The following is a 21,503-nucleotide window of genomic DNA, read 5'->3' as shown; positions in this document are numbered from 1 at the left end:
GAGGTTTGATGCTCTGAACAGCGCTCCTGCGGTGAAAGCTGTTCCCCAGCAGGATGAAGAGGCACTCTGTCTCGACACAGCTGATGTGGTGAGGTCTAACGTTCTAACGGACATTTTTAACCCCTCACTGCATCAAGCCAAAGTCCCATCATGTTTCAAGTCTGCCACCATCATCCCAGTGCCTAAAAAACCTCAGATCACATCACTCAATAACTTCCGGCCTGTTGCACTCACTCCAATCATGATGAAGTGCTTTGAGAGGCTGGTAAAGGAGCATATCATCTCCAGACTCCCTCCCACCCCTGGCTTCCAGCACCCCCCTGTGTAACTGGCTGCTTGACTTCCTCACTGAAAGACCTCAGTTGGTGCATGTCAGACAGAACACCTCCTATGTCATCACCCTCAGCACAGGCTCCCCTCAGAGCTGTCTCCTGAGCCCTCTGCTGTTCACCCTGAAGACACATGACTGCGTCCCCAAGGCTGCCACCAACCACTTTGTGAAGTTTGCAGACGACACAACAGTGGTGGGCCTCATCAGGGATGGTGGGAGGGTCTTTTCTCCCTGCTGGCATCTGGAAAGAGGTTCTGCAGCATTCGGTGCAGGACCACCAGGTTCTGCAACAGCTTTTTCCCTCTGGCCATCAGACTGCTGAACTCTAAATGAGCATCTTTGCACTACTGTTGTCATCTTAGGTCATTCCTCTCAATGCACTTTAAATCTACTTCAATTTTGCATATTTCACTTACTGCTGCTATTTTTAAAACTATTTTACATACTGTTTAGTTGTACACTGTATATACCATAACTATCCTGCCGTTTAGGTGGCACGGTGGCTCGGTGGTAACACTGTTGCCAGACAGCTAGAAGGCCCCGGTTTGAATCCCGCTCTGGGCGCTGGTGGCGTGTCCACCATGCCTTTGGTGCCTGCTGCTCGAGAAAAAATAAGGGCCTTTATGTGTGGAGTTTGCATGTTCCCCCCGTGTTCACCTGGGGTATCCTCCATAAAAATACCCCCACTAAAAATATGCAAGAAGATCACCACCTGACCAATGCTGAAAAACGAGAACTGGGTCCCCGGGTGCCGGTCGACTGGCAGCCCACCGCTCCTGGTCTGCCACGGAGGAAGGACTGACCATGGATGGATCAAAAAGCGGGAAAGAATTTCACAAATGCATGTAGTTTCCCCCTCAACTCTGCATGTTGTGTGTAAAAAAAAAAAAATTGACAAATAAAGGAATTCTTCTTCTTTATTTGAATTCTTTAAGGAATTGAACATATTTTCACTTTCATATTTTTTACTTACATATACTTTTTAACTATTTTCAACCCTGTGCTGAGCCTGCTGCAATAGAAATTTCGTCCAGTGTACACTTGCTGTTCAGCAAATGACAATAAAGTTGTCATTCGCTATCTATGTCATGTTTTGGTTTCAGTGACATGTGAAACCATGAGTGACCACAAGGGGGCGATAAACACACAACAAATTAAGTCAAATAAACTTACTTTTCAGTGAAGGATGTATTCTAGGGAGCGCATTCATTCGATATGCAAGTAACTGTAATGTTGTAGCGTGTTCAAGTTCCCATAAACCTGCAGGCTTAGTCACTTTTTTTTTCTTAATATCAATTTAAGAGGGCACAGTTCAAGATCATTCATTTAGTAGATACAGGAGTCACCCTCTGCTAATTTGTCAAGTTTCAAAGTCCTTGCATGGAGGTCACGCTAAAAACAATCATAGCAGCACATGATGAAGGAGAGCACGAGGACTCTTCCGCTTTGGGACACTCCCTAAACACATGCACACCAATCAAAATCACAAGTGAATAATTTCCCTAAAATTGTCTTCGCCTCTTTTTAACCCTCTGGTGCTCATTCGCTCGCCTCTGCTTTGTACGCTGGTAGCTTGCTATGTGACATTTTTAATTTATTTTAACTATTTCTTGCTCCAGTTTGCGGCGCTGGTTGCAGCTGCTGGCAGTGGTGGCTCACTTTTCTCATGCTATTGTGAGGAGCTGCCGCCGCTCTCCTGACTGCGGCCATCTATGGCGTCCGTGTACAGCGGATCTCATACCTTGAGCAAGGATGATGTGAATTACAGAATGCATTTCCGAATGATAAACGAGCAGCAGGTTGAAGATATCACCATAGAGTTTTTCTACAGGCCGCACACGATAACCCTGCTGACATGCACGGTGCTCAGCTTGATGTATTTCGCGTTCGCAAGGTAAGTGGTTCACAGCTAGCGGTAGCTCTGAGGGTTAGCTTGGTTAGCTAGCGTTCGGCTAACAGGAGCAGTGATGCTGTGGGAGACTGCCAGGTACACAGGGAGGTTAGCTAGCTATTAGCTACTCTTTTATGGAGACTCTCACTGAAAGAAACTCTACATGTGTACGAAGACACTGGGGTAGTTTATCGAGCGATGGCTGCCTACATTGTGTTGTCATTACTGTTGTTCCTAAGCTAATGAAAAGTGGTGTTACATAACGATAGTCCAGTGATGAGCAGTTTCCTGTGTTGACATTAGCCACAACAGTATAACTAGCAAAGAAACATGGAGTCATGACGTTGCATTTAACGTGATTATCTGCTTTACAAACCACAATGTGCTCTGTAAATATAATATAATGCAAACTGATGTCTTCGCAGTGTTTTTGAAACTTGGACATGTGTGAGACACATTCACATCACTACAGTTGTTGGGATATGAAGCAAAATCTGCTTATAAAATGGGCTGTTTAACATGTACCACAGTATCAGTGGTGGTTTTCACTGTTTGTTGGGGAATGTCTGTTTATTTTGCCTGCAGAGATGATGGAAATCCTGACAGTAATCTCTGGGTGGGGCTCATCCTGGTCATCTCCTTCTTCCTTGTCATCAGTGTTTTGGCATTTCCTAACGGTGAGCAAGCAAAAGGGCACTGAAGTTACTGCTTTGTTCTGTATTTTAAGTCGAGTGCGTTTGCATGGCCCTCAGTTAGCCTGAAGGCGCTTCACAGACAGACATATGTTCGTACAGTAAATCACTGCTCTACATCACACTCTTTGCTAGAACAAGGAAGACATTCGATAAGGACTCCATTATGAGAGGAGTAGATAGAAAACAGGCTATCAACGACATTTTGAATCCTGAATCCTGAATTTTGAGCTCCTTCTCAGAGCCATAAATCATATCTACCACAAGTTGTACATGTGACACATCAATATAAAGAACCTAACCTAATTGCTTTGGCATAATGAGAAATATGTGTCCATGCTGTCACTTGTAGATTATGTCTTTGACATAGCATCTTCATGTGCCTCACTGTAGGTCCGTTCACCAGACCGCATCCAGCAATATGGCGAATAGTTTTTGGTGAGTATTGTTGTATTGGTTTGGATGAAATGTTCCAAAGGTGAAAACTGTTTTGCTTTTTACCCCAACCTCAGATGTCCCGTCTCAACGTTGTTCCTCTCTGCTGTTAAGGTCTGAGTGTCCTCTACTTCCTGTTCCTGGTTTTTATCATCTTCCTCAACTGGCACCAAGTGAAGCAGCTAATGTACTGGTTGGACCCTAACCTGCGTTATGCCAAGAGAGAGGCAGACATAATGGTGGGTGATGTCAGCTGACAGAAAATACTTTTCACATTGATTTACATGCAACAGTTGTGTTTACCACTAGGGGATTATCAGTCGTTGTAATGAGGCTGTCTGCACTGCTCTCTGCAGGAGTATGCTGTGAACTGCCATGTCATCACCTGGGAGAGAATCCTGAGCCATTTTGACATTTTTGCATTCAGCCATTTCTGGGGTTGGGGTATGAAGGCCCTGCTCATCCGAAGCTACGGCCTCTGCTGGACCATCAGTATTACCTGGGAGCTCACTGAAGTACGGAAGCATGCCCCAAATCAGGTTATCACACAGCATCCTGTAGCATCCCGTTGCCTATCACTTACTTTCTCTCTGTCTGCCTAATCTCCTGTTGCCACAGCTCTTCTTCATGCATCTGCTGCCTAACTTTGCCGAGTGCTGGTGGGACCAGGTGATACTGGACATTCTGCTGTGTAATGGCGGAGGCATCTGGCTTGGCATGACTGTCTGCCGCTTTTTGGAGATGAGGACCTACCACTGGGCCAGTATTAAGTATGAGAATAGACTACGACTGTACTACAGTTTTGTCTAGTGTCAACAGTACCAATTTTCTAAGCCATTTATAGGTTGTACAAAGGGAAGTGCGGTTTATATTGTCAGCCTGCTGCATGAATTTCATAGCAACAGCCCTGATTCAGTAATAATATATCTAATATAGTGACAGTTATACATCAGCAGTTCTTTTTTTGCTTTATTATGTTCATGTTCATTAATCCATTGATAACTTTCATCCAGGTTATATTAAAGTGTGACTTGTTTGTAATGTTTAAGAAATGAGGGATGGCAGAATAAGTACAACAGTAAGTAAGTAAGATATTCTACTCAAGCAAGGCATTTCAGATGCATAAATTGCTGGTTTGACATATGATCTCACAAGTTCATCAAGCAGGAGTGGACTTGAATGATTAATGCGATGGCATTGCTTTCATCTGGCTTTGTCTACAGCACTACCATAACACTTACTGTAAGTCTATCTGCAGGTCTTTGTAATCCTTCTCCTGTGTTTCCCATCCAGGGACATCCACACCACCACAGGGAAGATCAAGCGAGCCGTGTTACAGTTCACCCCTGCAAGCTGGACCTATGTACGCTGGCTCGACCCAAAGTCTTCCCTGCAGCGAGTGACGGGTGTCTATCTGTTCATGATCATCTGGCAGGTGCGTCAGTGAGAAATCCCCTCTCACCGTCTCATGGTGACTAAGTGCTGACGAGTCAGGGATCATCCCGCGTGCTCTGCGTGCTAAATCCAGGCTAATCTGATTGCCTTCTCCGTTGTTGAAATCTAAAACCTGTCTCACATGGATCTATATAATGCATGTGTGTTCTGCTGTCCACACTCTAACAGCTAATCCCATAAGAGTGGAACACAAACTGGATTACAATTCATGATAATGAGAAAACCACAGATGGAGAACTCTCCACTGAAGAGTCAACTATGGCTGCCACATTTCTAGCCACTTCTGTGGAAATAAAAACTGCTGTTTCTCTCATTTTTGTGAGGTGATGAAACCGCATTGTCCTCCACTCAGGTAGCTCCAAACTCTCTTGAGGCTTTAAATAGTAAGTACCACTCTTTGAGAATTAGTTCAAGAGATGTGGGACGGCTCAGCTCTGCTCAGCGTGGTGACAGTTTAGCTGCTCTTCGCTGGCTTCAACCACACAGGCTCCAGGCCCAATGAGTGAATAACATGGCAGCAGGCCTCCCTCTCATTATCTTCCAGTGCGGATGAGAGGGAATTGGACAAAGTGTCCCCCAAAATGAACTGCTCGTACTGTTGCCAATTTGTTAATCCAAGCGTGACATGCATTGTAAGAGAATCTTTGTCAGTGTCCTAACCTCAACCCAAAGTGGCTTCAATAAGAGTTACAGTTTTCAAAACAATTGATTGACTGTGCGTGGCCACAAAGTAGAAAGTGAAAAAGAAAAAGTACTCGATCAGATCAAGAACAGCCCAGATTTCATTGCTTAAAAAGCAGGCAATGCTTTGCGCCATATATTTCTGTCACAATTGGTGGTCCTGTCAGCATGTTTTAACTACAGACTGCACTTATTGACCTTTTCAGTGTATCTGCCTGTAATAAAGCAATAATTAAGAGCCCATTTACCATTAGACTTTACGCACAGCAGACATTTTGACTTTTTGACTGCATACCTTGTAGGTGGGCCAGTTCCTGCTTTGCTCTAGTCTCACTGCCATGGCTTACTGGCACAGGTTAATGGAACTGAGCTTTCATTATACGTTATGTGCCACACCCATGCTTGTCCTGCTATAACATCAAAATGTCTGCTGTGAGTAAGGTCCACTGGCTCTAATTAGTAATTAGTAAAACTTGCATTTTTCCCACAATGGCAAGTAAAAACATGCTCTGAAAAAGGCCTATGAAATTAAATATAACGCAGTCCACGAGTACAACCCTGAGTCCAGAAAAGTTTGGCTGTGTAAAATGTGAACTAAAACAAAATGCAATGATTTGCAAATCTTTTTCAACTTGGATTTAGTTGAATTAAGTACTATTAAGTAGTATTAATGCTCAAACTGATAAACCCTCTTGTGTTTTGTAAACACTCTTTGTGAATGTGATGTCAGCAACTCATTTCAAACACGTCGGGACTATAATATAATTTTTGAAATGTGTTAGTGGCCATGGAATGGGTAGCTTGCACATCCGTGAAGGCACCATTACTGCTATACATACAGATGTTGGAGCAACATTATGTCATCCAGACAACACTTATTCCAGCAAGACCATGTCAGACCACTTTCTGTACGTGTTCCAGCAGCATGACTCCGTAAGAAAACAGTGCAAATACTAGACTGACCCGTCAGCAGTCTAGACCTGCTTCCCACTGAAAATATGTGGCACATTAAAAGCGCAATACGAAAACAGAGACCTCAGACTGGTGAACAGCTGACGTCGTATATAAAGCAAAACTTCACCAGTTAATGTGAAAAGGTGATGTGACACTGGGATGAACAGGCCTCTGTCCTGACTTTTTGTAACACGTAGGCATCAAATTCAGAATGAGTGTATATTTACCAAAAGTTTATAGCCTCCCAACTTCTTTGGAATAGGGGTTGCATTATAACAGTAACTCACTTTTTGTTGTTCCTGTTATATCCTCTTACACACTGCTTTCACTGCTGACTTGCAGTTTTTAGGATGTTGAAGAGCATGCACGTCCATATTGTGACTGTTGTGCTTCTCGTGCATGCTGTACAGTCATTTTACAGCAGGACAGCTGAATGTAACGTAAAACAAAGCCAAAGCAGCTAATGGGCTTCTAGGGCCAAACATTGGGCCAACATCACTACTGCACTACACTACACTGATGCTTTCAAACCCAATGTGCTGTAATACAGAGCCAATACAACACAAATGTGTCTGTCCTGCTTCTCTGTGTTATGTTAGTAGGTACCAGTACCTATTTCATATGAAAATCTCTATTCTCTTGTCTGTTTCCCTCTTGGTCCATAGCTGACAGAGTTGAACACATTCTTCCTCAAACATATTTTCGTCTTTCCTGCGAGCCACGCTCTCAGCTGGTGTCGGATCCTCTTCATTGGTATCATCACAGCTCCAACAGTGAGGTAAAGACACTGAAGACTGTTCTATTAGGAGGGACATTATATATGGAAACAAATGTCAGATTCTCTGGGGATGTTGTACTTTGTTGCATGCTCATGTGCAGTTCCTTGTTTTGGCACTTTGCCAAATAGACTCAGGGTGAGGCAAGTGAGTGACTGGAACTGCAGGTAAAATTTGCTAATGTTTGCATTGTGTTTGTGTTTTTGCTTTAGGCAGTATTATGCGTACCTTACAGACACACAGTGCAAGAGAGTTGGGACCCAGTGCTGGGTGTTTGGGTAAGTGACACCTGGAGAATTTGATTTTTCCCTCCTCCATATATTTCTATGTGAACTGCAGTGCATCTCTGCTTTGCATATCAGAGAGCCACCAGCAGTGAGCGCACATAATGGAAGTGATGTTAACTGATCTGCTGGGGTTATAAATCTCACTTAGCGAATGTTACTGTGGTTAGGTCAGTGAGTGTAGCACTGCTCTCAGGTAAAAATGACGTACACCCATGTTTGTTTTGTGAAAGTTTACTGCAGGTGGGTCACAGGTTTCAGTTGTGTGTGTGTGTGTGTGTGTGTGTGTGTGTGTGTGTGTGTGTGTGTGTGTGTGTGTGTGTGTGTGTGTGTGTGTGTGTGTGTGTGTGTGTGTGTGTGTGTGTGTGTTGTTTTTTTTCTCCCCTCATTCACAGGGCAATAGCCTTTCTGGAGGCCTTGGCATGTATTAAGTTTGGACAGGACTTGTTCTCAAAAACACAGATCCTCTATGTGATCCTCTGGCTGCTGTGTTTGGTAAGATCAGGGTCACCCTGCTGCTGCACTTCTGCGTCAAAATGAATTACTATGGTCTTCTGCGGATAGTTGTATGCTTTAAACACCACATGATTTCATGCTTTAAAATACATGAAATCATGTGTTTTAACTTTGCCCGCAACATACTCCATTTTTCACACATATCTTTCTGTTTCAACATAAAACACAGTTATTGATTATGGATTTTCTGTGAATCATTAAACCGTCTCATGTTTGATCCGTTTCAGGCCTTCATCACATTCCTGTGCCTGTATGGAATGGTGTGGGTTGCTGAAAATTATGGTCCAAGAGAAAAGGTATATTTATTGCTTTAAAGGATGTCGTATAGGGAATAACAAAAAGTAACTAATATGGATATTTAGGGTAAAAGAAGTTACCATAGTAATAATCAGGCCAGCTGTCCCTCTCTATATTTTCTCAACAAGTCACAACTTGACGTCCCCTCTATGGCTGCGTGCTGTTGGGCAATAGAAAGCAGGGAGCTGGAATTCTCTCTCAAAGATTATTGATGAAAAAATGTATTTTTAGGATTCTCTGTGAAAATGGAGCGAGAGCATCAGTCACGCTCATAATGGTCACTAATTAAGGCTGCAACTGCAACTCAGGTTTGGAATTCGTCATTAAAGCAGCCTGTGAGAAAACCCTCATGCCATTGCTTTTCAACTCCTCGCGGCTCTCAGCAGTTTCACCGCTGCCTCTCACATGCCAAATACTGCACTAGCATGGTGGCTTTCTGTAAAGGTGCTGTCATGTTTGAATAAAGCTGCATTTACATAATTGACACAGTTTTCCATCAGATCGGTGAAGCCAGCGGTGTTATGTGTTCCTTTATATGTCTCCACTTAAAGATTGTTATGAGTCGGTGCAGTATGAATGCAGTGCAGCGTCAGTTAGCTTCTATATGTTCCTTCTCCAGTTAATGACATGTGTCATGTTTCTGACCTCTTCTCCTCTCACAGAGCCTCTCAGAATGTGAAGACAGTAATTACACAGAATCTGCTGACTACGTGTCAGAAGCTTTTAAAGGTAAAGCAACTGGACTGTTATTTATTAACCACATAAAGATGACTCATAAAATAAGCATTAATCATCCACTCTAATACTGTAAAAGGCTGACCCCTAGTGTTTGGATGGTGTTTTACTCACTGCAAAAGTTCAGTTCCATCTTTTTACAAACTCACCTCCAAGTGTTTGACCCTCACGTTCCAGGAGAGACAGAGGTGGACGGCGACAGCCCTACAGCCAGATGTAGAGGGAAGGGCTCAGGGAAGACCAAATCCATCAACGGCCTGGATGGTCAGTAGGAGTTGGAGCTAAAGACTGGTGGACGACTCCTGAACTCTTTCCAGAGAGCCAGGTGTGAAGGATCACAGGGTGAAAAGGGGGTAAAGATACAACCGCTTCCTGGTGTAAATGAAGTCTGGAAAGCCCCCACCTATAGTAGAGGGAGTAGGGACCGGAGAGACTAAGTGGATGAACAGGTCCGTGCAGTGTTATCAGGAGTGCACAGAGGTTTGGACTACAGAGATGCACACTGTGTGCTGTAGTCATAAAAAAACAACAGCTCCTGAAAGAGTGGTATTTTGTGTGTGAGAGGAAGAGGTGGCAACAAAAACTGCCAACTCTAGATGTGACTGCATGATCATTGTAGCTAATGAACTATAATTTACCAACATTTATCCTATGATACACTATATCAGTGATGGTTAATGTACATTTGGCTGGTTTACACCACCCTGAACTCCAGTATGTTGGTTCTACACATTTCAATGTTAAAAGCCATTATGTAGAATTTATCACGTTAATTGGAGCCTCTACTGTATGTTTATAGCACAGAAAGGCTGAAGTTTTTAATTAGCAACTGTTATTGTCTATTTACATCGTAGATGTTCACACTTGTCTTGTTGGCTTGAATGTAGGTAGGATTTCAATGCAAGACGGCTTTAGCTTGGTATCAACTGAGGTTTGCGTTTGACCTGGAACAAAGCAAAGCACACAGTTTAAGCACTTTCCAGAATGTTTTCTTGCAAATACTGTACATTTTGTAATGTTTGAGTATTTTGTGAATCATTGTGACCTTGAGTGATTTTACTCTCCTGTCCGTCTGTGGCTGCTATCATTATTCTTTTCTCTTCTTCTTTTTACCGTTCTGATAACAGAGGGCAATTATTTAAATTCCTGCATGTATCGTGTGCAGGTGACTTTGTTTAACTGTTGTCCTTTTTGTTATTGCATATATTGCATTTGCATGGCTGTGTCAAATCAAATCAAGTGTTTTAGTAGGAAAAAGTTACAGGATTAGTCAACAGATCTTTATATTCCAGCACACAACAGGATGCCAGTATTGTTCTTTTTATGTCTTTCACTATGGTTGCAACATTTTAATTTACCCCTTGTGCCTGTTTGCATGTTCTTTTTTAGTCCCAACTTTTCAGTTTGTACTAAGACTAAATTTGCAGCTTTTTGTGTTTGATTCTTCTTTGCTTCAAGTGCTACTGAAAGTTTATTTTCATTTGCTCTATCAACATCATCTCAGTACAGATATAGCCCTCATAATCCCTGACAATCCAGACGTTGACCTCTGTGGAATGGACCAGGCTCCTGTGCTACAGTAGACACTATAAAGGGTACATTGTCTCTGGATTTAGATGTCATTGCCAAAAGCAATTCTGTTGAAAATGACTTGTGCTGTTCTTTTTCACTGTGAAACAATGAAACATATTAAAAATGTTTTACATTTCCTCTTAAATTCTTTGTGAGTTGTTATTTGAGGTACTTGCCCTGTATGGCTTTTGAAATCGAGGATCAATACTGCACTTACAACCTACTTTCAACAATAAAAGTCTTTATTACTCTTTAAATACATTTTGTAGTATTAGTAGTAGTTTGTAAGTAGGATGCTGTTTGAATACTTAACTACAGGAAACCATGAATGACCTTGCTCGACCACTGAAGAGCACCCAGTGGCAGCATGGGATTGGCTGACTCAAGCACTGCTCGTCTGGGATCAGATTTCACTCTGTCTGCACACCATGAAACTCAGACTGAAATAGCTGCCTCTTGCTGACCTATAACAAGATGTTTTTGAAGACACGGTTGATGTTCCTTGGGACAAGAGTGGTGAGAAATGTCATCTAGTTCTATATGTTAACAGTAGCAGCACAGGTACCTGGAAAGAGGCCTCAGCAGCTGTCATCTCACTGAGTATTCAGCCACACAATGACATAATGTAACACCTCCCAGCCAAATGCTTTTATGTTTTAATATTTAATATACATTATAAAATAAGGAAGAATATTATTTTCTGCTATTTGCTTCTGCTGTCAGTGTAAGAGACAACAGGGGTTGCAACCACTGAAATCCTTCAAATTGTGTTTTAGTTGATATCCAGAGGAGGGCAGCAGAGAGCCTCAGTGGTGCAAAAACCATCACGTGACTCTCCTAAAGGCCTAAAGCACAGGACATGAGTGTGTTGACAAGAATGTTGCCGTGCTCTGCCTTCATACCCCACTCTTCATCATTCACTCCATCTCGCTTAAATCACCAGTCTGTCTTCTTCTGGTTTGCTGAACCTCCTGCTGCCTGCATCGGTTCACTGAACACTCAGCAGCTTTAAAAACATCAGGATATCAGATCGCAGTCATGGCCAAGAGTCCTGATTCCCTGAGTCGTGGCTGCGTGAGTCCTGAGGGGATTCTGAGAGAGATCCAGATCAACTTGCTGGAGTGTAAAGTCTGCTTCGAGAAGTTCAGCACTCAGCAGAGGGAGCACAGACCACAGAGCCTTTCCTGTGGCCATGTACTCTGTCTGGAATGCATCACAACTCTGTCCCACCCTCTCCTAAGGAAGCTGGAGTGCCCGTTCTGTCGACAGCTGTGCAGTGTTGACGACACCTCCCACTGCCAGGTTCTTAGTGACCTGCAGGAGTTGTTGTTGCCTTGGCGTCCCACATCCTCTGCTTCTCCTCACAGGGCAAAGCGAGGCCTTGCAGGTCTGGCAGCCACAGCTCTGCATGTCTGCACACTTTTTGGTGGTTGGGGGACTCTCATTAACCCCACTGGGATAGACATTTTCGGCTCCTCGGGGACAACCGTGGTGGTGCATGATGGGGAGGATAGAGTGGTGGTGTTCAGTCCACAGGGCAAGAAGTTGCACAGTTTTGGTCGAAGAGGACGAGCCAACGGGGAGATCTGTTACCCAGTGGATGTGACGGTGACTCCCTGTGGTTACGTGGTGTTGACGGATGCAGGAGATGAAGCTGTGAAGGTTTTCACGTCCAGGGGGAACCACGTGTTAACAGTCAAAGATTCCTTTCAGATGCCCTGGGGTGTGGACACAGACAGCTGTGGGCACATCCTGGTCTCGGACGTCCAGGCCGGCACGCTGTCCCAGGTAAAAATGGACTATACTCATGGTTTCATTCTTGAGCTGCAAACAGCCGTTTCAGACCTCCAGTGTCCAAAAGCAGTGGCCTGCTGTCAGGTGAGTGGGAGCACTGCAGTGATGGAGCATTTATTTCATGACAAAAATCCACTGGGGAGGCAGAAACACACAAGGCTGAGAGTGTTTTCAAAAGACTTCCACCTGCTCTATCAGACAGACAGTTTCAGCCTGACCCTGCAGTCCACGGTGAGACTGAACATGTCAGGTGTGGCCTTTGACAGAGACGGAGATGTGATAGTGATTGACTCCAGTCACGGGATGATTTGGAGTTTGGGGAAACTCCAGAATGGCCCGTCCCTGACTCCTCTGGTGGGTGACGATCTTATCCGCCCAGCTGGACTCGTGTTTCTGAACAACACGCTGCTCGTTTTGGACAGCGGAGACCACACAGTGAAGGTTTATTCTGCTAAATCTGATGCCGGGTCCATCACATAGCTTCATGTATGAACAGGCCAGAGTAGCCCATGTGAAATGTAGCTAATCACGTCATAAAGTGATACATGGAAAAAACTTTGACATTGAAAATTAGAAATGTGAATATAATAAAAATGAGTGCTGTAGAATACTGTATGCTTTGTTTTGAAACTTCTGTACCAGCTTATGAAAATAAAATTGTATCATTTACTAACTTATACTTCAATTTTCCAACCAGGGGGGTCAGGACTTCTCAAAGGGGTCCCAAGAAAAGGCTGAGGGGTCACAAGAAGATTAAAGAAAAGAAAAAATGGATTTGTTCCGTGAAATTATTCTTTTTCTGTTTTCTTATATTGGATATTTTCATCTCACCTCAAAAATCCTTTAAATTTCAAAGTCCTGAAACCTGTAATGACTGGAATAGAGATTGAATTTGAGGTCCTCAAAGATCGAGGGGTGCGTGATAAACAACTAAACAAAATAAAAAGTGAGATAAATAAAAAAATAAAATAAAAAGTAAATAAAAGTGAGAATAGCAAAAGCAAAAGAAAACAAATGGAAAAGCTAAATTTGATTTTTTGCGGGTAAAGAAAATAGGAATATATTTGCTGAGGTCGGTGGGGGACGTGAACCGCAGCCCTCAGTGTTTCGTACGTAATACAAGTGTTTAATATTATGTATGAGGCCAATTCTCTTCAGTCCGGTCAGTTTCCCCAGGCCTTGAAAACTGCAGTAATAAAACCTCATCTGAAAAAGACTAATCTGGATGCTTCAGTAATAAGTAACTACAGGCCAATATCAAATCTTCACCACCACAGCATTGAGACTGTACTTATCAAAGTTTTAAATGACATACATCTGAATAATGATGCTTCCAAAACCTCAGTCTTAGTATTACTAGATCTCAGTGCTGCCTTTGATACAGTTGATCATGACATACTTCTTGACAGACTGGAAAAGTGGGTGGGACTTACTGACTTACTGGGACTGTACTACACTGGTTCAAATCCTATTTACAACATAGAGACTACTTTGTGTCAATTGGTGAGCATGTGTGTCTGAATGAAAAAAGATAATGTGTGGGGTTCCACAAGGGTCCATTCTCGGACCACTTCTTTTCAATATCTACATGTTGCCCCTAGCTCAGATTATGGAGAATCATAATATTTCTAAATATCTAATATATATACTTACGCAGATGATACACCACTTTATATTTCTGTGTCATCACATGATTACAGTCCTTTACTTTCACTGAGTGAGTGTATTCATCAAATCAATGAGTGGATGTGCCAGAATTTTCTTCAGCTTAATGCAGATAAGACAGAAGTAATTGTATTTGGCCCCAAAAATGAAAGGTCAAAGATCAGAAACCAGAAATCTTGGTGTTATTATTGATTCTGACCTGAATTGTATCAATCATTTAAAGCTCATTACCAAATCAGCCTACTGATTTGGTAATGAGAATTATTTTAGAATTAAGGGATGTCTGTCCAAAGAAGACATGGAAAAACTTGTTCATGCATTCATTTTCAGTAGGTTAGACTATTGCAATGGAGTCTTTACTGGCCTAAACAAAAAAAACAATTAGGCAACTACAGCTGATTCAAAATGCTGCTGCCTGAGTCCTTACAAACACCAGAAAAATGGACCATATCACACCAGTCCTCAGATCACTACATTGGCTTCCTGTGAGTCTAAGAATAGACTTTAAAATCTTACTGTTGGTCTACAAATCATTAAATGGTCTAGGACCAAAATATATGCTAGATTTATTAACCCCATATGAAATATTCAGACCTCTCAGGTCATCAGGGACAGGTCTATTGTGTGTTCCCAGAATGAGAACCAAACAAAGTGAAGCAGCTTTCAGTTATTATGCTCCTCACCTGTGGAACATTCTCCCTGCACACCTGAGGTCTGCACCAACCAAAACTGTCAGCTCATTTAAATCAGAGTTGAAAACATTATTATTTGCTAAAGCTTTTGATCAAAGTAAATATATCTGCTCAATGATTTTAATCATTCTAAATGCTAGACTATTGTCTATTACTTTTTAATTTTCCTTTAAATGTATTTTATTTTTATTTTTTTCTTTCTTCTAATTTCTTCCTTTCTTTCCCTCATTCTTTGAAATGTATGATTTCAATGTATTTTTATGTTTCTGTAAAGCACTTTGAATTGCCTGGTGTATGAATTGTGCTATACAAATAAATTTGCCTTGCCTTGCCTATTATTAATCTCATTTTGATGGTGAACAAAACAATCGATAAACCAGTTGGATTGGTGTGTGTGTGTGTGTGTGTGTGTGTGTGTGTGTGTGTCAGAGACAGTTTAAAGTGCCTTCCTAATAAACCCTCTCCTCTTCACTCGGCCTTTTAATGATGCTGATCATGGGTTCATGTAAATCAACTTGTCAGACTGCCTCACATTTCTTGCCCACTCCACCCCCCTACACCCCCACCCCGCCCCGGAGAAGCGGCGCGGTGTGTAAATCCTGTCCCCTGTTTGGCACCGCCGCCTCCGGTCTGCCAGAGGAGAGCAGTCGTGCTCCCAGTGGAAGATGGCGGTGGGGATGCTGTCTGAGGTTGGAGCAGAGTGCTGGATTTGCACTGAAAGCGAACCCGGATGGATATAAAGGGGGGGAAAAATGAGCATATTTCTATCTCTTCTCCTCGAGGTGTGGACTCTTTCGGGGATGGTTAACTAGAGCCCTTGTTTTCTGGCAGAAATCCGGGCTTCTCGTCGCGGATTCGCGGACTGCACACTGATAGCTCGGCGCATAGACAGGGTGGGAGAGAAAAGTGGACGAAAATGTCGGATACAAAGGTAAAAGTTGCAGTGAGAGTCCGGCCCATGAACCGCAGAGGTAAGTGTTAAAGCGACGATCTGCGTTTGCAAACTCACATTTCTGTCTCCTCGGATCGTGCTACGTTGTCATAAAGTTTAGATTTTTTCGCCATTTGCTGCTCTCGGCTTGAGTTTCGAGCCTGAAGGCGACTTATAGTTTGAAGAAAGTATCTCCGATTTGGCTCCTCACACCCCCGCATTCTGCTCTGCTTTCCTAACTAACTTCTCTCCACAGAAATTGAACTGAATACAAAATGTGTCGTGGATATGGAGGACAACCAAACAGTCCTGCACCCCCCACCTTCAAATGCGAAAGGGGAGAACAGGTAAAAACAAAGCTGAAACACAGCCAGAAGTGTGTATTTGCGAATTAATACGAGCAAACTGTGTTATAGCAAGCAATATGGTGCAGGGAGCTTCTTGTAGCTAGGGCATCTTTTGCCTTACTGTGGTTAGTTTGAGTGCAAACAGTCTTTGCAGTGCACTGTGGGGACTCTGGGTGTTTTGGAAAAGCCTGTAAGTGCAGAAAAATGCAGGCTGCACCCTCACTGTAACAACTTAATCCCACCCTGGTTGCAATACAGTAACAATAACATTCAAGGTTAGCATATAACTGTTTTTCCAGTGAGCTAGTGCACCATATGTCCTACTCAAGTGTCTGAAAACACAGCAGAGCATTAGACAGCATGGCGATGATCCACAGCAGTGAGGGTTACACTTCAGTTCACACAGTTTCTTTACATAAAGAAAGCAGTAGACAAACAGTACTACTGCACCACCGCCGCCGCTGCTGCTGCTGAGGACATCATGTCTGTCACCCACCTGCTTGAAACATGATATTATATTATGCAATTCATGTGAACTTTCCAATACTAGTCACCTCAGCACAAAGATGCACATACAGATAATATAACAGATTTTGCATAATCTGATGTGCAGTTTAAGGCCAGAGGTGGCGTTTAAGCGTGTCTGATACATTAGGACGGCTGTTGGACGAAGCAGATTGATGTGCAGCCTTGGGGCGAGCAGTCGTAAATCTCCCAAGTCAGAACTGATTAACTTGTGTGCCGTTCAAAGTGGTGTTCAACCACACTGTGCCTTTCACAAATGGCAGGAAGCGGCACGCTTTCTCAGGCGTTCATTTGCAAAAGGAAAGCTCAGCATCCTCTAATGCTTCTCGCACCCTGTCTGCACAGTGAAGGTCAGCAAGAAAAACCCCTGCAGTTTGTGCTGCACACAACGTGTAGGCTAATGACGGCCGTTTGATTATCGAGTCATTCGCATGTCATGCCTGTTAGCGACAGTCAGAGATCTCATGTTTCTTCAGTTTTCTTCTCTCCTCCTGTTGTTGGTGTCACACATGATTAAACAGCTGACCTGGTTACCCTCTGGTGCGCGTAAATCTGAAAAGATGCTCATTTAGGAAAAGAAAATCCAGGACTGTTTCTTTTCTGCTTTTGATCTATCATTTTTTATTTCTGGTTATTTCAAATGAACGTCATGAGAGGTAAGCAGACATCCTCAGGGCCCACGTCCTGGACTGTTGACCACATTCTCCGCTGTTCCATGTAACCAGCAGTCAGCATTAAATGGTAATGAGCTGGCTCCCCCAGAACCTCGGGTCCACACATTAACCTGCATTTAGGGCGATTATCAGAACTGAAATTGCCACACATTGGCTGCGTTCCAGGCAATTAAGCAAATCAGATCTAACGTATGCAGAATAGGATGTATGAACTGAAAGCTGCTGTGGGTGAGAGGTCAGGATTGTCAGGAAGCGTGCAGGAATTGCAGTGTTTTTTTCAGTGAACAGATGCGTGCTTGGATCCGATGCTGAATGCTTCCACTGCTACCTGTTGTGAACGTGTAAGACACAAACACGGTTTCATATCTGAGTGAGGCATCGTGCACCGATCTTGATCTTTTCAGCTTCTGCTGGATTTCAGTCTTAACAGATTGTACCCAGGGTCAGTTTTTATTCTGCCAAATCTATTTTTAGAATGTGAACAATTTCATCAAGTCCAACTCTTAATGTCTGTAGAGTGACGACGGCCTTGGTTCAGTTTGGTTTTATTATGTCACATTTCTTTTCTATAGTGTAGTCCAGGCATATAATTACTTGTTAACATTTCAGTGCTCATGCTGTGTGCGTGTGTGCATGTGTGTGTGTGTTTTGGGTCTCTGTGTTTAGGCTGCCATGGTTTTCTTAAACCATGTAATTTTCCTCTCGGCTGCTTGTGGAGCCGCAGAAGGGGATACCCTGATCGCTAAGACTTTGCCTTGTTTTGAAGACACCTGTTCCTGTGTGTTGCGAATGTGTCAGATTTAGTGGGTATTAGCACGCCAAATATGGCTGCAGGGCTCAGATCATGGGAACCTTTCTCTCTCTCGTGGGAATGCTGGAGCACAGCCGCAGCGAGGGAACAGTAATAGATATTTTTATGCAGACGCATCTAAAATGAATGGAACTCTTGTTTATTCCTGAGACTGTAGATTCAACGATGGGAAAAGGATGACTGTGAAACGATTGTTTTGCTCAGTACCTTAAAATACTAAATATGACTTCAGTCTGATGAAAGGCAGAAATCAAGTCTGTCGCGGGGGGAACTTGGTGTCTCTGAGTTTTAGTCAGGATTTGCAGAGACCACACAGCACAGCAAGTCACCTAAAGAATTTGAAGAAATATAAGGCACTTCCTTTGATGGTTAAGCCTCATTCTTTGCACCGCCGAGCATTATAGCAACACTCGTGACCCAGACGCCCTCTCCTATTTCCCTGAGAAATGAACAGTGATCTGGGTGGTGGGCAAGTGAAGCATGGATTTTGACTTCAGGGCGACAGGTTAAGTTTCTTAAGTTTTATCTTTCATCTGCTTGTTAAGTTGGCACCAGTGGCACTTTTGAAATGGGAGTTTCGGAGCATAGTTCTGCTTTCACGCGCCAGTCTGCTCCCCTTTGGGGTTTAGACACAATGAAGGCTGGGGTGGAGTGGCAGAGAAATACCTGAGGCTGCTGTCTGCGCAGGGGATGAGCGGTGGAGCATCATGACAAGAAAATACCCTTCGACTCGCACAATGGGGCCATATTACATCTATCATGCCCCAGCACGTCTGTCAGCGTGCAACAATTGGATACAGGGCCGCCAAACCTCGGAAAATCTTCTTTATGTTAACCCCGCCTCTACGTCGTGATTTTAAAAATGTGTATTTAAATCAACACATCTCTTTGTTGGCCTCTCGGCCTAACTTTTATCCTCCGTGCTGCTGCAGCTCTGCGGACGAGCGTTTCAAGATGACCAGTGGAAGTCTTTATCTGATAATGTCTGTAACCAAGCTTGTAATTTCCGCTGTAATCTCTTCCTTATCACTAATGGTTAGAAGAGCTCAATTGGGTTTATCTCCCCTTGGCTGAGTTATCTTGCTTACTCGGATGCTGTAATCTGAATCGAGTGTAGGGGAGCTTCAGCTTAAAAGCCGTTCACTCGCGGGGTGCTGCTTGTGCAGTGCGTCCTCATCTTGAAATTATCTTCAGAGGTAGCTGTGTGCTCTGTTTTATGATTTAAGCACATTTTGTCATCAGAAAGTCAAACTTGATGAATATCAATGACTTTGATGGAACCACTGTCTGACCACAGTGGGTCTGTCAGAGGGGCGTGACCCTAACAGAATATCTGCCCCCGCGTGTGCAGCCTCGCACCTCCCCACGTGGAGATTGTTGAAATGATGAGCTCTTGCTAGCGCGCTGTCTGTCTCTCTCACAGAGGACCTCCTTGACGTGACTCTGTGTGTGTGAGGGACACCAAAACATAGCAGCAGCATTTTTTTCTGTTCATTCAGCTTAGGCGCTATGAAAAAAAAAAAACCCCAAAAAACACTTCTAATGGATGGGATTTTTAGAAATGGTATCCCCATTCTGCGTTTAATTGCAGTTGAGCTCATTTTTGTGATCAAGTTGTGTGATTTGGTCCATGTGTTCTACAGTCAATCCGGACAGCGACCCAATATGGTCAACATGTGCTTTGTCACGGCCTCCATGGCGAGCCTCTCATCCTGTCTGTCTGTTAGTTAACCTTCATCATACATTACTGTCAAAGATGCAAATAGACGTCTCCCACATTGCTGAAGTTTTGCAGGTTGCTCACACTTTCTCTGGATTCACATGTGACCAAGTGTCATCATGCTTTCCAAAACAGGCCTTTGCTGACAATGCTGCCTTGTCCAGTGGCTGCCCTCAGGAATGTTCCCTTTGTCTTTCCATTTTGCTCCCTGTGTGCCAATAATCAACCTTTCCATTCAGTAAGACGTTGTTCTCAGAGTTAGTTGGCCTAAATTAGGCACCATTGGCCCAACTTTTCTCTTTAGAGCTTTATTCATGCAGGTCATTAGGAGAAAGTGTTGTGCGCCACTGATAAAATGAGCGTTTTCTCTCGAGGACTGTTCCTTGTTTGTTTAGAGGGTGGGACATTGTTTACATCTTGATCCGGAATTGAGAAAAGATGGCGTCCTCCCTCTTTGTCAAGCCTGTGCTTCATTAATCTCAGATGTGGCTTCTCGTTCTGAGAGCAGCCTATGTGAAAATCCGCTCTCAGACATTTCTTCCACGGCGTTTTCCTCCTCGCATGTTTCTCTCAGACGAGGCCTTTTTGAAGTTTTGACGCCAGCTTGTTGTGTTTACATGAATTTAATTTCATGGTGGGATAGGTTTATTGTGGACTCACTTTCAGTCTCATTGAGGGGAAGTGGAGCCAGGCAACATTAACAAAAGCTTAAAAAAGTTTTTAACTTGTGTCTGTCTGCGGAGGAATATCCCGCTCATTAGATCTCATTAACTTCAAGCATGTAATGACGGTAACAATCTATTTGGCGTATTTCTCTTTGATGACTTTTGGGATATGCTTTTCCCTCCGTGTGCATGCTTGCTCTGCCTTTTGTTGTCTGTTGTCCTGAGCAGCCATATGGCGCATGTATTCAGATAAGTGACATTTAGCAAGCAGACGGGTCACAGGAGGTGTGTCCTGGCAGTAAATGTGTCACTTCATTTCCTCCGGGGAGGAAGCCTCGCCATGTTGAACAAATTAATGAACTTCACTTCTTTTTGGCTTGTTTGTTGCCTTCGAAACGAACCAAATTTAAGGCTTTAGAGCAGATGTGGCCCTCTCTGTCTTCAGCACGCACACACACATACACACACACTTGGCCCACGGCCTGCTGACCCAGCTCATCACAGTGGTGTTAGAAATGCCAGAGAGGATTAAATTAGACCCCGCCTGCATCATATGTTGTGTTGTTAACATTTGTTGTGGAAACTCCACGCAGAAGTGGGCATGAGCGTCATGTGTGCTGCTGACGGCGGCGCTCTTCATTAAGGCTGTTTTTGACATCCAGAGTTTGGCTTTCATGCTGGAACTTTGACTCATGAGGCTGGTAGGCTGTCTCGCCTCCATGTTTACCACCGTTGCCGTGCGACAGAGGTTACCATGATGCAGAAACGTTGTGGAGTTATGCTGATGACCTAATGAGTGATATCCCCCAGCCAGCCCGAATATTTTCATAGGGAGCTAATTTTAGTTAGAACAATGAGCCGTAGAGCCATTAGCCAAGGCCAGTGGTGGAATGTAATCAAGTACATTTAGTCTAGTACTACACTTAATTACAGTTTTCAGGTACTTGTACTTCATGTGGATATTTCTATGTTATTCTACTTAATATGTCTACTCCACTGCAGCCCAGAGGGAAACATTAAGCCGTTTGCTCCCACTACCTTTAGCTGATAGGTGTAGTCA

General features: G+C 43.4%; 3 protein-coding genes across 11 annotated transcripts in view; all 3 read left to right on the top strand.

The window, feature by feature from the left end:
* Positions 1 to 1,857: 1,857 nt before the first annotated feature.
* Positions 1,858 to 10,764, top strand: ptdss1a (phosphatidylserine synthase 1a). 2 transcript variants are annotated; one of them, XM_070966623.1, is made up of 13 exons: positions 1,858 to 2,225; positions 2,808 to 2,899; positions 3,308 to 3,352; positions 3,464 to 3,588; positions 3,706 to 3,864; positions 3,968 to 4,119; positions 4,643 to 4,784; positions 7,105 to 7,217; positions 7,428 to 7,493; positions 7,895 to 7,994; positions 8,243 to 8,311; positions 8,975 to 9,041; positions 9,225 to 10,764. In XM_070966623.1, the coding sequence occupies exons 1-13, from the start codon at positions 2,044 to 2,046 to the stop codon at positions 9,317 to 9,319; spliced, it is 1,407 nt and encodes a 468-aa protein (XP_070822724.1). In that variant the 5' UTR covers positions 1,858 to 2,043; the 3' UTR covers positions 9,320 to 10,764. The 2 variants fall into 2 exon arrangements, with proteins under 2 accessions (XP_070822724.1, XP_070822723.1); XM_070966622.1 differs by having other exon boundaries at positions 1,920 to 2,225; positions 9,204 to 10,764.
* Positions 10,765 to 11,470: 706 nt separating this feature from the next.
* On the top strand, positions 11,471 to 13,339 carry LOC139334126 (E3 ubiquitin-protein ligase NHLRC1-like). The gene has a single exon (XM_070966885.1). It carries the CDS (start codon positions 11,658 to 11,660, stop codon positions 12,891 to 12,893), a length of 1,236 nt encoding a protein of 411 aa, XP_070822986.1. The 5' UTR covers positions 11,471 to 11,657; the 3' UTR covers positions 12,894 to 13,339.
* A 2,085-nt stretch (positions 13,340 to 15,424) lies between these two features.
* The window catches only part of kif13a (kinesin family member 13A), a 37,318-nt gene continuing 31,239 nt past the window's right edge, over positions 15,425 to 21,503 (top strand). For all 8 annotated transcript variants that reach the window (XM_070966177.1, XM_070966171.1, XM_070966176.1 and 5 more), the window contains exons 1-2: positions 15,425 to 15,741; positions 15,958 to 16,048. In XM_070966177.1, the coding sequence (XP_070822278.1) occupies positions 15,687 to 15,741; positions 15,958 to 16,048 (146 nt within the window). In that variant the 5' untranslated portion in view covers positions 15,425 to 15,686. The remainder of the gene's footprint in view (positions 15,742 to 15,957; positions 16,049 to 21,503) is intronic.

Source organism: Chaetodon trifascialis, chromosome 7, assembly GCF_039877785.1.
Source record: "Chaetodon trifascialis isolate fChaTrf1 chromosome 7, fChaTrf1.hap1, whole genome shotgun sequence".
Classification (NCBI taxonomy): domain Eukaryota; kingdom Metazoa; phylum Chordata; class Actinopteri; order Chaetodontiformes; family Chaetodontidae; genus Chaetodon; species Chaetodon trifascialis.
This window is presented reverse-complemented; position numbering and strand designations above follow the sequence as displayed.